At 35.2% G+C, this 14,409-nt stretch overlaps 1 protein-coding gene across 6 annotated transcripts in view; it reads right to left on the bottom strand.

The window, feature by feature from the left end:
* Positions 1 to 2,364: 2,364 nt before the first annotated feature.
* The window catches only part of BCLAF1 (BCL2 associated transcription factor 1), a 39,485-nt gene continuing 27,440 nt past the window's right edge, over positions 2,365 to 14,409 (bottom strand). For 3 of the 6 annotated variants that reach the window (XM_027850750.1, XM_027850754.1, XM_027850751.1), the window contains exons 9-12: positions 12,723 to 12,898; positions 11,287 to 11,467; positions 10,165 to 10,311; positions 2,365 to 5,388 (exon numbers count right to left, since the gene is read on the bottom strand). In XM_027850750.1, coding sequence (XP_027706551.1) covers positions 5,146 to 5,388; positions 10,165 to 10,311; positions 11,287 to 11,467; positions 12,723 to 12,898 — 747 coding nt within the window. In that variant the 3' untranslated portion in view covers positions 2,365 to 5,145. Of the gene's footprint in view, positions 5,389 to 10,164; positions 10,312 to 11,286; positions 11,468 to 12,427; positions 12,591 to 12,722; positions 12,899 to 14,409 lie in introns of those variants that run through there. The other 3 variants (XM_027850752.1, XM_027850753.1, XR_003568158.1) reach the window with 3 other exon arrangements.

The following is a 14,409-nucleotide window of genomic DNA, read 5'->3' as shown; positions in this document are numbered from 1 at the left end:
GAGAGCTGACCTCTGAGCCAGGAAGATCTAGATTCAAATTCTGACCAACATGCTGGCTGTGTGACAAATCTGGGCAAATCACTCAATGTCTCAGTGGCCCCAGGCAACTCCAAGATTTTAAGTTTGCAAAGAAGGTGATCTGCAAAGGTAAAGAAAGTTTACTCACCAGGGGTTTCCTTTATTTTTTCTAAAGAAACACACAAAGTAATTGGGGGGAAGGGGGCATTAGAAGCAGCTTTTCCTCTATGAACACTGAGGGCCAAGGAGAGAGAAATGAGATGTCAGCAGCATGAAGAACATAGGGCAGTTTGGCTGGAAGAGAGTACATGACAGTAGCAGGCAATAATCTTGGAAAGGTATGCTGGAGCCAAACTGAAGAGAATTTAGTGCCAAACATAGTTTGTATTTTATCCTAAAAGGATGAAGGAACTGAACATGGAGTTTTGTTGTTCTTTTCTTTTTCATGTTTTGATAAGATTTTTACCAGTCCTTTCCAGACAGGTGAATGGGCTATGGGGTAAGTCTAAGACTAAAGAACATTGGTACCCAATGCTGTAAAACAAGTTTGACCTTTAGCCATGAACTCAGGGTACCTCTTTATCAAAGCCTGCAGGTGTTTCCCTCCCTCCCCTTCTGGTTTAATAATAGGTTTGTATGTTAAAGGATGGAGTTCTGGGACATAAATTCTAATCCCCTATCTACTATCCACTAGCTCTGTGAATTTGACCATCTATAAAATGTAAATGGTATATACCCAACCTCTCTGGATTACCACAGGGATAAAATGAGCAGATTATTTGGAAAAAAAAAAGAAGAAGAAAAAGAATCTATACAAAATTTGGTATAGTTACCCCTAGGGTATAATACTTTCTTTCATTAAGTTCTGGAATGAAACTCAAATTTTCACATTGAGCACCAGGCACTAGCATAATGTCCCATTTCTGAATTCAAGAAATGTAGGTAGATGAAGGAACAGTCTCAGTAATAGTATCTAATTGTGGTTCCTTACTTAGTTTCTTTCACATAAGGGAAGTGAGTTGCTTTTTGTCACATAAGGACTACCAGGACAATCCATTTAGGAAATCATAATTTATCACTAAAGTTTAAAAAAAAACTCCATAAAAAGCCTATCAGCTTCTTACAAAAAAGATACAAAATGCAATGAATGTTTCCTTAAAAATACTCCAGAATTTCTAAACAAGTTTAAAACAAAGTCTTTCCTTACTAATTCAAATAAGAGAGCAAAGACTATTACCCTTCAAATCCAAGGACTAGATAATGAGGTGAGTACTCTGAGTTGTTTTTCCAGGAGTGGTGATGGATTTGTTCTGTTCTCATATTCTCCTTTTCAACCAGTAGCATATGTTTACAAAGCTGGATGGCCAGGGATGGGCTGTAGTCTGTGGCTATAACAAGGTAAAGGCCATTAGTTGCTGGGGCCTAAGTTAAATCATTTTTTTCCTTCAGGGAGACAATTAAGAATTGGCAAGTAGGCCAGCAGCCAATACTGTATAAAATGCATTACTAACTTGTTATAACTACTTCATCTGATCAATGTGTAAGCTAATGAAAGGCATGTGGTAGAAGACAAAATTCTCATTTTTGTTCAAAACTTCCTGCTAAGGAAGAAAGGCCTCTATTCTATTTTCTTCTTTCTAGGTCTCTCACAGGGTGAGAAGGTAAGGATGCACGGCAGTTTGCACTGATAAAGTGCTCACATCAATGAGATCAAAGAACCAATGAAATTATTATTTGTATTATTACCATTTATTTTCCACTTTCCTTAGATCATAGGACATCTATGTGAAGAAGTTTTGCTGAAAAATTAAGGGGTCACCAGCTTTACATTTCCAATAGTTCTTGGGAGACGTAGAAGAGTTAAATCAGAATCAGATCTTACCATAGAGGTAATGGTAGCTTTCTCTTCCTTCCCCCCACCCTATCTTTTTTCGCAAAGAATGAGACAAAATGGATTTTTAGTATTTAAACCACTAATGACTAGCTCTCTTTGAGTAGTAGAGCCAGTCTGGTTTCATTTTGTTTTCCTAGCACTTAGACACAGTACCTTCATTAATACTGATTTAAAGTTAAATAAAAACAAGCATTTCCATCCCACGTTTTAAGCATATACTTTCTCAAAACAGTGATACAAATGGCTAAAAATCTGGTTTACTGATAATGCCATAGGCCAACTAATAGAGCTGAGGTTTGAGAAAGTAAAGTACTTCCATATCCTTGGAGCAGAACTCAGCATACAACTAACTAGTTTTTAGAAGACAATTAATCCAAGTTCTAAAAAGAGGCCATAGAAACTACTCTGATAGGAGGAAGAATTCTTAATTATGGTAATCAAACAATAACACATTACCACTTACGACATTTTATTGGCATATGACAATTTACAAGGGTCCCTACTGCAATATACATCACACTGAATGGAGTCATCTAACCATCTATATAGCCATCCTTACTGGGGAAGACTTTTCTCAAATTAATGCCCAACACCGATTTAAACTGTGACAAAAAGGAATAATGACTCCTTAAAGCAGTCTGATATTGTAAAAAATATATTTTGCATTTAATAGTAAAACTCCTAGGATGATGGAAGGTATACACACCTAAGAACTGAGTCATGGCCTTCTTGTGATTAAGCAGCTTTCTTAATCCTTCCTGGAAACATCCTTTGGTTCATTTTGTTTCCCTTCTCTGGGCAAAAGGAAGTCTGTCAATGCAGGTACCAAAGGGTTAATATTTCCTGCTACTGTAAACATTAGACAATTTCTTAACAAGAGCAATTTAGCTTTGGTGTACATGTCAGTAAGTATGAAGCTAAATTGTGGGTTGAAAAAAAAATGCACACTGTGCTTTACCCTGGACTCTGAAAAGATATGTATTTGCATCCCATCTGGGATCCTTCCCTCTTAATTGGGGAAGTAACTTAACAAAAATTTGTTGTACACACAGTAAGTTAAAGCAGTGTGTCTGCTTTCAAAATTTGATGTGATGTTCTTTCCCAGGATAGCCTTTAACTATAAGGTCCTGTGGGCACTATCTAGTTTACTACCACAGAAAAGCACTCATTTTCTTCAGTGAAAGACAAAAACGTACAGCAGTGTATAGTGAGTGTCCCTTCTAAGAGTAGCAAATATGTTCAAATAAATTATCTACCTAGCGAACGCTAAAGTGTCTAAGAAAATGTGTTGTTTGCTTGGAGATGATCAACTCATTGATAAGAGGGTACCTCAGCTTGAGTTACTTCCTGAGTAATGGCAATGATGTGCATTTTTGCTTTGACAAGTAATTCCTTGTTTTAAAAAACAATTTAAGGGTGACAAGTGAGTACATGCGTAATTGAAGTTTTCTTTTGCTTTTCCAAATATATTTACCTTTTCTTCCCTCACCTTATCCCCACTTTATTTTTAAACCAGCTTTTAGGAAATGCTATTGCTGCAACCACCAAGGTACCAGAAACTCATATATTGATCAAAAATGAGGGCAGAAGAGAGTTAAGGATTTCATTTTAAGATGTTCAAAGCCTTAACAGATATAGCCAAGTACTTGTACTTATACTTGTGCATAGCTATTTTGGCTTTCTTCTCAACTCTAAAAAGAAGGAATTTCCTTTTTTTTTTCCCCCAGTTGTAAGGGCTTGATTTAACATTTCATTTTAACTATTTCAGATTTTTATTCCTTTTAAAGCTGCCAATACTAATGAAGAAGACAATTCCAGTTGCCAGACTATCTGCCTGAAGAAAACTCCAAAAAGAAAATGATAAAGCCATTTTACAAATTGGAACTAAACAGAAACAAATGCAAGTTGGGTCAATGCTGCAACAAATTTCCTGACAAAAACTTTTTATTGGTGACATTTGAAAAACAAATTATTCAAAACACTTCTAATGAATAGTTTGTCCTTACTGCCTAAGGTATTTGTGGCTGATCTTTTTTAATCTAAGACATTCTACTTTTTTAAATCATGTAAAATATGAACATTTTCTTTCCATTAATACTTCAGCTCTGCAAGCATCTGCATGTTTTTCTGTAGGATCTTCCCCATCCTAGCTATCAGCCACATCATATGAGCATTGAAGGGTTTTTAAACTTAGTACAAATTAGGTGGAGTTTTAACTATAACATTGTTAGTTACAGACTAATTTCGTTCCTCATAGTTGATTGTCCAAGACCATGAATCAGTCCTCAAAGAGTGCCAACAGTGAGTTTTGAAGCAAAAGAGGAATGGCTCTAAAGCTTTCCTATATTTGTACTTAGTCCTTGCTCTCAGCAGAAAACCATTTCATCAAACTATCGAATCTGATTTTAATATTATGTATATAATGAGAAGTGCTTACCTTTTCTACTTCTCAACTGTTAGGCTGAGCAAAAATGGTATTTTCCCCCTTTTTGAATATTCACTGTAGTGTTGAACTTGCTTATTATTAGTTCACCAAAGCAACACAACTTGTTCTGTGGTACACTTCAAAGACTGGTCACCCTACAGTGTAATGTGTTCTACTTAAGGAAGATGCTAACAGCTGTGTACTGTTAAAATAATTAACATATTTGTATAAACAATTTCTGTTCAGGGATTTGTATATAGCGCTAAAGTTTACTTCAGAATAAAACACTGACAAACGGGGAAGCAAAAATCAGAACTTTCACAGAGTTGTACTTGACCATATCTTATAGACAAAGCAGAATTACAATGCATATAACAAAAACAGTAAAAGTTTTTTTTTAAAAGTCGATAGTTACAAATATGGTACGCAGCAACTTTCTATTTTGCTTCAGTACAATCTTCAACATACACTCTACTATTATTGAGATATTTAAAGACTTAAAACAAAAATTCTACAGACTACTTGCAAACAGTAAAATTTAAGTAAAATGCTTACATTCGTTTTTGAAAACAAAAAAATCACGTAAAAAAATGGTGGGTGCAAGTTCTGCTCTCAGTTGCAATCTTACTTCAGATTTACTATTCCTATAATAAAAAAAACACAGAAAGTGAAGATTTAACAGAGCTGGGGGCGGGGGGAGAAACTACATACCATATATAAACCATAGCAAGCTCTGTTTACAAAATTAGATTTACTAAGTTTTAGCAAATTGTCACCCTCCTAGCCCACAATGACGGAAATCTGCTCTTCAATTCACTGACAAGTTGGAATTTTCTACCTTTTCTTCTTTGCGTCTGTCCTTCTTTTCTTCATTATTTTCCATGGTCTCTTCTTCATCTTCAACAATCCCATCCCCTTGGTATTTGTCATGTGTCCATTTTGGACTGCTACCTGATTTTTTGAAGTTAAACCGCCCTCTGCCACGTTGGAAGGTGCCTCGGCCTCTTCCTCTTTTGGCCCAATAATCCACACCATCATCCCTGTCGTCATGCTAAAGAAATTTTAAAAATTATCAGTGAAATGCTTTTGAACATTTTAGCCCCATTTAAAGCATGTTGATAATCAGCTAAGTGTTAATTTCAAAACTTTTTACACGTATCAGGTAGGTGGTAAGAAAGTATGTTTTGTTAGCAGGTCTCGTTTTTTAACATGTACATTTGTCAGGTAGATCTGCTGAAATTGAAGAGACTCCTGCCCATAACTAAATGTTATCTTTTCCAGTTTATAAGGATTCCTTCTTTTGAAGCCAACCACAAACAACTGGTAGGTTGTCACAGTCTTTCAACATACAGAATTTTCTATCAAAGATTACCATTTTTTCATACATTTCCTACATTTCCAATACTTAACATTCATAATTCATATGACCTGGTTAACAGTTGGCTCTACGTCCTATCATCTCCTCTTTGAAGCATTCTATAAATGATGTTATATACAGTTATATATTTATAAATTACAGGAGCGACTAGTAAATGAGCTGTTACCCACTGCTAAATGATGAAGGGGAGGGGAAAGAAAACAATTCCAAATAAATGAAATCCTGAGAAGGTAATTCTGTAAGACACAAGGAGAATTCATGGCTCCTTGGGACATCTGCATAATTACAGACATTTTTAGCCCACTTGTATTTCTTCATAAAACTGAAGGGTTCTTCAAAACATTAAATGATTATTCAATAAATGCTAATACTTTCTTTTCATTTGAAAACTTCAAGATATATCTCTATGTACATGAAGCTAAAGATATTTGAGTATTTGACACCTAATTAGCACTGCCAGATTCCAATATGTCCTAATCATACTTTGCCAATTAAAGATCAAATCCTTTACTAATATGTTCCAATGTATGTCTGCATAAGGAATTTTATTTACAGAGGTAAAAATGTAGTAATTATAAAAGAATATACTCCAGGATATTAGATTATTTAATTAGTTTGACTAATTCCAGGAATTAGTTCCAGGTTTATGGTACAAAAAATTTTGAGACAGTTTGCCAAATTGAAAGTGGACCACTAAATATAATGGAAGTTTAATCTAATTCCAAGACCAATTAAATTGCCTTAAAGCAAATGCCAGTTAAAGTCTTTAAATTCCATTGCATGACTTTCTATTAAATGTTTTCTGGCAGGAGGTATTAGGAGAAGGGGCAGACTAAAACAAAGAAGAGCAGCAACCAATTTTGAGAGAATAGTTACTGCTGGTTTGTTGTTGAAGAGAGATTAACTAGTTAACAATTGAGAGAAAGTGCCTGGAAGGAGGGACGCAGGAGACATCTGGGCATGCTCCCCTAACCCTCAGCTCCTTCTCAAAGCTTCCACCTTTGAAAGGTATTTCCTTGAGGTCCACAGCGAAAGCTATACTCCTTTCTCTGATTTTATAAGCAATGGAAATGGAGCTAATGTTCAGGACCCCAAATAGGAGATAAAAGGAAATATCCTCTCCTAAAAGTAGATTTAAAGCATGTTTTCAAAGAGAGAGAAAAGAGGCAGCAAAACTTGGGGGGAGAGGAAGGTATCAAACTTGACAATCTCTTTCCTCCAGATAAGAGGAACCAAACAAAGCTTTTGATGATAAATCCCAAACAAGCTTTTGACCCTCAAATTCTCACACTGGCTACACATGACCAAGAACTAAACCTTGACCTAAACTTGAGCTTAAGGATCATCTAGACCAAGGGGTTCTTAACCTGGGGTCCACAAACTGTTTTGTTTTTAATCATTTTGACAATTCAATTTCACCATAACTGTTTTCCTTTGTAACCTTATGTATTTTATGCATTTAAAAATATTGTGAGAAGAGGTCCACAGATTTCACCAGACTACCAAAGGGGTCCGTGACACCAAAAAAGCTAATATTACCTGATCTGGTCAAATTAGCTAAAAGGAGGGGGAAAACCTAATTAGGGCCACAACAAAGACTAGAACCCAGGCCTGCCAACTCTACCCAGTCCTCTTTTCTATCACAAAGCATTCTTACCACATTGTGAATGAATCCCTTTTAAAAGAAAAGGTAAAACATGTAAAACTTGAATTCCCTCTACCCCCTCTGGGAGTCTCTATAATTTACACAGTACCACTGGGGCTGTTAGACTGAACTGTCACCACTGACCTAGCACTAGGGTGACTGAAGCAGCTTCTCTTCAATATTCTGCTCTTTAACAGCTGTAACCTTTTTCATTTTCACATAGTTGATGTTATAAAAATTTCATTTCTAAATGATCTTTAATCCAAAGTATCACAGGTACTTCAATCCATGGAGTGTTATGGAGAATTTCAGAAAAAACCATAACAATGTCACCGGGATATGGATTACACCTGTGTTGTGAGAGTTGCCTATAGGAGGATGGAGAGGTTCACTGACTTGTCCTGGATCATATGACTCAGTGGTGTCAATACCAAATAACTTTGACACTTCAGATCAAATTTCAAGTTTTAAACATTTCATTTTCTAAGTGCCCTAAGAACCACTCAATGGGGCAGGAAACATTTTAAAATCATACTACAGATCTTTCTCATTAAATAATTTACTAGCCTTTATCTGTTAACTCCCCTGCCCTCTCCCAATAATCCTTCCAGTTAAGGTTCTTCTCAAAAAGCTAAATGTTTGAATCATTGTATCCTGTTCAAAGCAGTTAGCCAAATTTAGTTTCATAATATGAAGTTCAAATTTATATATAAAACCAAAGCAATTTATTTATTAATAGACTGCAGCAAATCAGGGCATAAGTTTGGTCAGCTTTGGAAATTGATCAGTAGGTAGGAAGAGATCATGGACTTGAAATTTTTTGTTTTGGTTAAAATTGTGCTGTAAAAGACACTTAGCTGCTTCTTATATAAATTAATACTGATACAATGGCAATATTTTTTTAAACTGTTCCTGATATTTACAGGTTGCTTAATTCTTGAAATAGTCCTTTTTTGTCTTTTGTGATTTGTAAAGCTCTTCAATAACTATAAGCTAAGCCAATAAATATGTACTAAAATATACGTTAAAAGTCACTGTAATTAATATAGGACTAACCAAACTGAAAACTCCAAGGATATAAAAAGTCTTAATCCTGAAAGACTAGATTGCCAGAAAGCTTAAAAAAAGTTGTTACATCTAATTGTAACTCTCAAAAATCTTGAAGGTGCAATTTAATCATGAAATTATTTATTCATGAAAATCATACCTAAAAGTAGACAAGAAACCAATGTAATTATGCTCATACCAACCTGCCTCCTTCTGGAGGTAGGAACAGCTATAGCCTGTATCAATGCTACCTGGAAGTGATATGGAAAAAAAAGTTATCTGGCTTAATTTAAATATTTTAAACACCACCAGTGCCAAACTATTGAAGCAAGCTCTAAGTCAGAGGTGGTATTATTATCTTCTTTAGACTTTATAACAGATAATATATTGAGTAAGGGAGTTACCTTAATTTTTATTTAGATACAAGGTAGAAGAATGACTGGTTCCAAACTCACAAACACAATAAGGTTTGTTATGTTAACTCAGTTCAGGTTTGTTGGGTGATGCTTAAAACTAGAGAAATAAATATGCACATTTTGTGAAATGTCTTACCATTACTACTACCCCCAAAAAAGAAGTGACTTATTTAAAAGGAACACCACTGTAGCACCCATTAGTGAAATTAGCTAAATGTCAGAGAAAATGGCTTAAGAACTAAGAGCAGTCCTTAAAAAGCTGTATATAAAGCAAAATTTTATAAATAGAATACTATTTTCCCCACTGTGATCCATTAACTTTCACATATTCAGAGAAATGTTTCCTGAAATAGTTTCTTTTAGAGTCTGGGAAAAGAAGGAAGAAGGGAAAAGTGGACTATCTGAGAATGACCCAAGAAAATGATCAAGTTACACAATATGCTACTTCCCAAAGCTTGACTAGTTTTCTTGAAAATCTGGCTTTTTTTTCCTCCCTAATCACCTCTGTCATACTGAAGGTATTTCAACTTACACTAGGTCATTACTTATGTCTCAAATCAAACCTTTCCCCTCCTGCCCTATTCATTTTGTGGAAAGGTGTTTTCTTTTTTTTTTTTAGGCAATAGGGGTTAAGTGACTTGCCCAGGGTCACACAGCTAGTAAGTGTCAAGTGTTTGGTCTGAGGCCGCATTTGAACTCAGGTCCTCCTGACTTCAGGGCCAGTGCTCTATCCACTGCGCCACCTAGCTGCCCCCGAAAGGTGTTTTCTTAGCAAATGATTCTCATCTCTATACCAGTGAAATGTCTAGGCCAATATGCCAAGGAGTCTACCTAGGATCATCTCTTTCTCCAATAAAAATTCCCCACTAAACTATTCACATGTACTAAAACAATGGTCTCTCCATGAGCTGTTTTAAAATACACTGTAGGTTTTGTTTGGATTTATTTTACTTAAAAAAAAAAAATGCAACTATAGATTGTAAAGCCTGTCTTAGGACCACCTTTGCACCAAGACAGCAGTATTCAAATAAATACATAAACCACAAAGAAGTTATAATATTCCATTCTGATTATGGCTGCCACCCACTTGTAGTTCGCCCTACATTGGAACACACAAGTGTGGAACTAAGATATTAGAAACGGGATTAAAAGCCCTTGAAAACTATCTACACTGCAAGTTAGCTAAAAATGTGCAACATATTTATTCTTTGTGTTATAAACATTATGGCGAAATTTTATCTAGAAATTTTATTAGCATGAAGGATACCTATACTAAAATTTATTCACCCAGTATGCTTTAAAAAATAATGCAAACCAAACACACAGATTTCTAACACCCACCAAGAAGTACTTCTTGCTCTTTGGGGTATATTCTGGATCCCATTCCTCTTCCTTCGGTCTCTTTTGAAAAGTAGTATTTGAGTTGTTTGGACCAGTATTTGTCCCAGCAAAAACTCCTCTGGCTCTTCCTCTGCCTCTAATTCGAAACTGATTAACATTAACAAAGTTGTTTAGTTAGGCAGTCAAAAGCTGTTTAGTTACATGCAAACCATCATTTCACTGCATTATTTGTCCTGCCTCTTTCAAGCTCATGAGGAGTGAAAATATAAAGTTTATATGATCAGAAAATAACCCTGCCCAATGGAAGTTGGTGGAAATACACAAGATAAAGGAAAAAAAAACACACTAAAAAAAAAAAGGGAGACTTCAAGGACTATACTCAAAGTACAGAAACATTCAGTTGTTTCTGTTTTCTCACAACCAACTAAGTACTCTACTTCCTTCAGAGATTGCTGTACAGCCACAAAATGAATGAATCCTCTGACCTACTACAAGCCAAGGACTTTGTACTAATACAACCTCTGGTCTTCATTCACCCTCATTTACCAGGGAACTTCTGACACAGAGTAGGAATCAAAATCAGAAGTGGCAGGAATATCAATTTCATCACACAAAGGAAAATAACTGCCCCTGCTTCTTCAAAATATAAGCTTTCTTTCTTTGGAAATGTGTACAATAGTCACAATCACTTCCAGAGCCAGGGAAACTGCCCAATTTATATACATCATTAAACCAAAGACCTGTAGTTTCATCAATGTGGGAACTCCCTCCCTGGACCCAGATAGCAACCAGTCTAACTTACAGTCTTAAGAATTACCTAAGGCTCAAAGGAATTAAGTGACTTGCCTATGGTCACAGTTATGTGTCAGAGGTGGGCTTTGCCCCAGGTCTCCCTGACTCCAAGTCCACCATTCTCTCCACTCTGCCTCTAAATGTGTTACAATTACTTGTCACTACTGACAGCATTTCCAATGCCAGGTTTTCTACTGTCAATGGAATTAACTTTAAGAATAATAAACAATTACATCTACTATCACAGATCAGATCCATTACTTCCCCTAAAGGATAGCACTCTACGTGTAATACAATTTCTTGAGAGCACCAGAGAATTTCAGAACTTACAAAAGTTCCTCTGGGTCGGCTGACTCCTGTAAAGCCTGAATATTCTTTTGGTTCATGATGGGTTTTAAACTCTTCTTCTCTTTCCTTCTTACTTTCTTTTTCTTCTCGAGAGCTTGCTGAGGAAGAGGATGATGAAGAGGATGAAGATCGAGAATGGTCTTGCTCTCTGCTTTTATGTTTACTGTAAAAATAGAAAAAAAAATACTGTGTGCTATTTTTAAAATGATGAACAATCTGCAGAATCTTAAAACTACAGGAAATCTTTGGGTTTTTGTTTTAAAGTTCTGGCCTATTAAAAATAATGTTAAAGTGAAATAATTGCATGTTAAACTTGGATACATTTTCAGTTTCCATTCTCCTTCCACATTTTGATTTTATTTTGTTAGTGGAAAAAAAAAAATAACATACTGTAGCCAGCCAGTCAGAAGGCAGCAAACTCTAAGAACAAGTTTCTGTACTTTAAAATTTCAAATATTAGCTGATTTCTTTTAATTTACTTTTCTTTGGGAAAGAAAATCAAGAGCAGGGTAAAGAAAGAATGCCTCATAGGCAAAGTTTCAAAGTAGCTACCTAATTCGATAATTGAAATATGTACATACTCATGACCAATAGTTGGTAAGATATGGTCCCTATGTAGCACCATATAGAAGTACAAAATGTATAATACTACAGAGACCAGTCAAATAAGGAGGCACAAATAAATCCACACTGATCCAAAGAATAGTAATAAAAAAAAATCTAAACAATACTTTAACTTCACTAGCTAGTTAACATATATATATATATACACACACACACACACACACACACACATATATATATAAAAAACATATATGCATATGTGTATATGTGTGTGTATATACGTAATAACATTTGGCACTAATGGAAATCAGATTTACATGATCCTAACAAAACACCCAAAAGGTTCATACCTGCAGTAACTCTTACCACTGCTACACAGTATCCATGGAAATATTACTAAGAAAGACTAGTACACATTGATATTTCTTAAAAATTAGTACTTCCTCCCCCCATCTCACCCATGTTAAAAACCTCTGGTCATCATTTTTAAAATTCTTGTACTCTGGGTGTTATGAGTTGAAAAAGTGCGGAATCAAGCATAACGAACCAAAGTTCTTACACAAACTGTTTCTAGAAATGCACTGCATTGAAGTCCAACCTCCTGATGTAGCCTGGATAATAGGACACATTAATTTGTCATTTTTTTTTTCAGTGTTAGCTTGCTATTCCAAAGTTTTTGTCCTCATCCACCATAAGCCGTGTAAAAGACAAATACATTTTTGCTGTAAAACAAATAATTTTAATTGTTTAAATTTAAACATTCGATTACACAGTGAAAATTGAAAGCAATTAAGCTGACAATTACAAAAGGCTAATTAGAAGCTAAAACCTACTTAGATCATTTTAACAATTACCTGTCATCTTTGTAAGATTTGTATTCTTTGTAATCTTTAGCAGTTTTTTCTTGCTTTCTGGATCCACTGGATTCCCTGGAGCCCTTGGAATCCCCCCGTTCTTTACTTCTTTCTTTTCTACGACGATCAATGTCATGTCGAAGATCAGCAGAATCACACCTTAATTTTTTATCTCCCTATGAATGGAACAAATGTGAAATAAAGCATTTACAATATATGTAAAAGTGAAAAATATAGCCAACCTATCTACCCGTATCTAACCTGGAATTGTAATGGTAGAAAGAATGTTATAATATACACTACATACCATATACTCTATACTAATTTATAATAAATATATACTTAGGAAGATGATTTCCCTGAAAATTTAAGGGAAAATATTAATATGGATGGAGAGGAGGGGCATAGTCTAAAAGCTAATTTTCCAGTAAACGTTACAAGCTTTTAAAAAAATGTGTTGTCCTTTTCACATTCCTTATTGTCAGTTGCAAAAGATGTATAATTATTTTTAATCTTAACAACAAAGATCTGTACACACTATATCATTGAGTGCCCCTTGTTCCACCAACATATTTTTGAGTAGCTAGTATTAAAAGTACAATCTGTGGCCATAGAACAGTTGCTTCTCTTGTGAACTTAATAGTCATATAAATACCAAAACAGTTCTCAGCAGCTTGGGCTCACTTACACTAAACAGTAACTTGACTAACCCTCATGAATAACAATAACAGAAAAGTCACTTTCTGTAATTTGCAAGTGAACAATTAAACTGACTCTAATACAGGAGAGACAAAGTCAGAAATACGTTAATTCCCAATCCTGAACTCAGTAACCTGGACCATATCCTATCACCTATCTTTCAATTCAGGTGTGCAAAAGGCACTAATTTAAAGAAGTTTCCTTCATTGCAATCAATTCCATTGATTTTTTTCTTTAAACTGTCAGGCGTTCGGGAAGATGAAGAGATGCAGGGGGGAGGGGTGTTGTAGAATTATATAATCACTAAAATACAAACCAATATGGGTATCCTTGATAGTAATCAGTGATGAGAATAAAAACTATTTACTGAAAATATAAAATACTCCAAACCACTAAGATGTATATATTTATTCCTAGAATAATGGAGGAAAAAAGAAGAGCAGTAAGCCTCTTACTTTTGCTCTTTTCATCTTCATACAAAGAGTCAAAACTAAAATTAAAACCCCACTGTGAAAGAAAGAAAAGAAGGGAGGAAAAGGAGAGAGGTGCCAATGCAATGTCTTCCTGCTGCTTCTTATGACCTGCGGCATCATGGTTTTCAATCTTTGAAGCAGTGGTACTCACAGTTAGATGATTCTGGAGCCACTTTTACCTTTGTCATTAAACAAAAAGTCACAAAGCTACTGTACATCCAATTAGAGTGTGTATAAAATAATATTCTAACTACAGAAAAGATAGGTTGTACCTGACTGAAAGAGCTAAATGAAGCTTGAGTATCACAGTCTGAATATCACTGCTTTTAAGTTTCCAGCACAGGATCTTAAATGATCCATTCATTCATTCAGTCAACAAATATTTATTGACTGCCTACTACGTTCAAGACACTGTGCTAGGTGCTGTGGAAGATACAAAAGAGAATTAGAAATAGTCCTTGACCTCACAATACTAATGTTTCCCCCAAACTTTTTCAGTTCACATTATCTCTAAG

This window comes from Vombatus ursinus, unplaced genomic scaffold (assembly GCF_900497805.2).
Source record: "Vombatus ursinus unplaced genomic scaffold, bare-nosed wombat genome assembly UNPS02009132.1, whole genome shotgun sequence".
In the NCBI taxonomy this organism is placed as follows: Eukaryota; Metazoa; Chordata; class Mammalia; order Diprotodontia; family Vombatidae; genus Vombatus; species Vombatus ursinus.
Note: the sequence above shows the minus strand (reverse complement) of the source record. Positions and strands in the feature narration are given on the sequence as shown.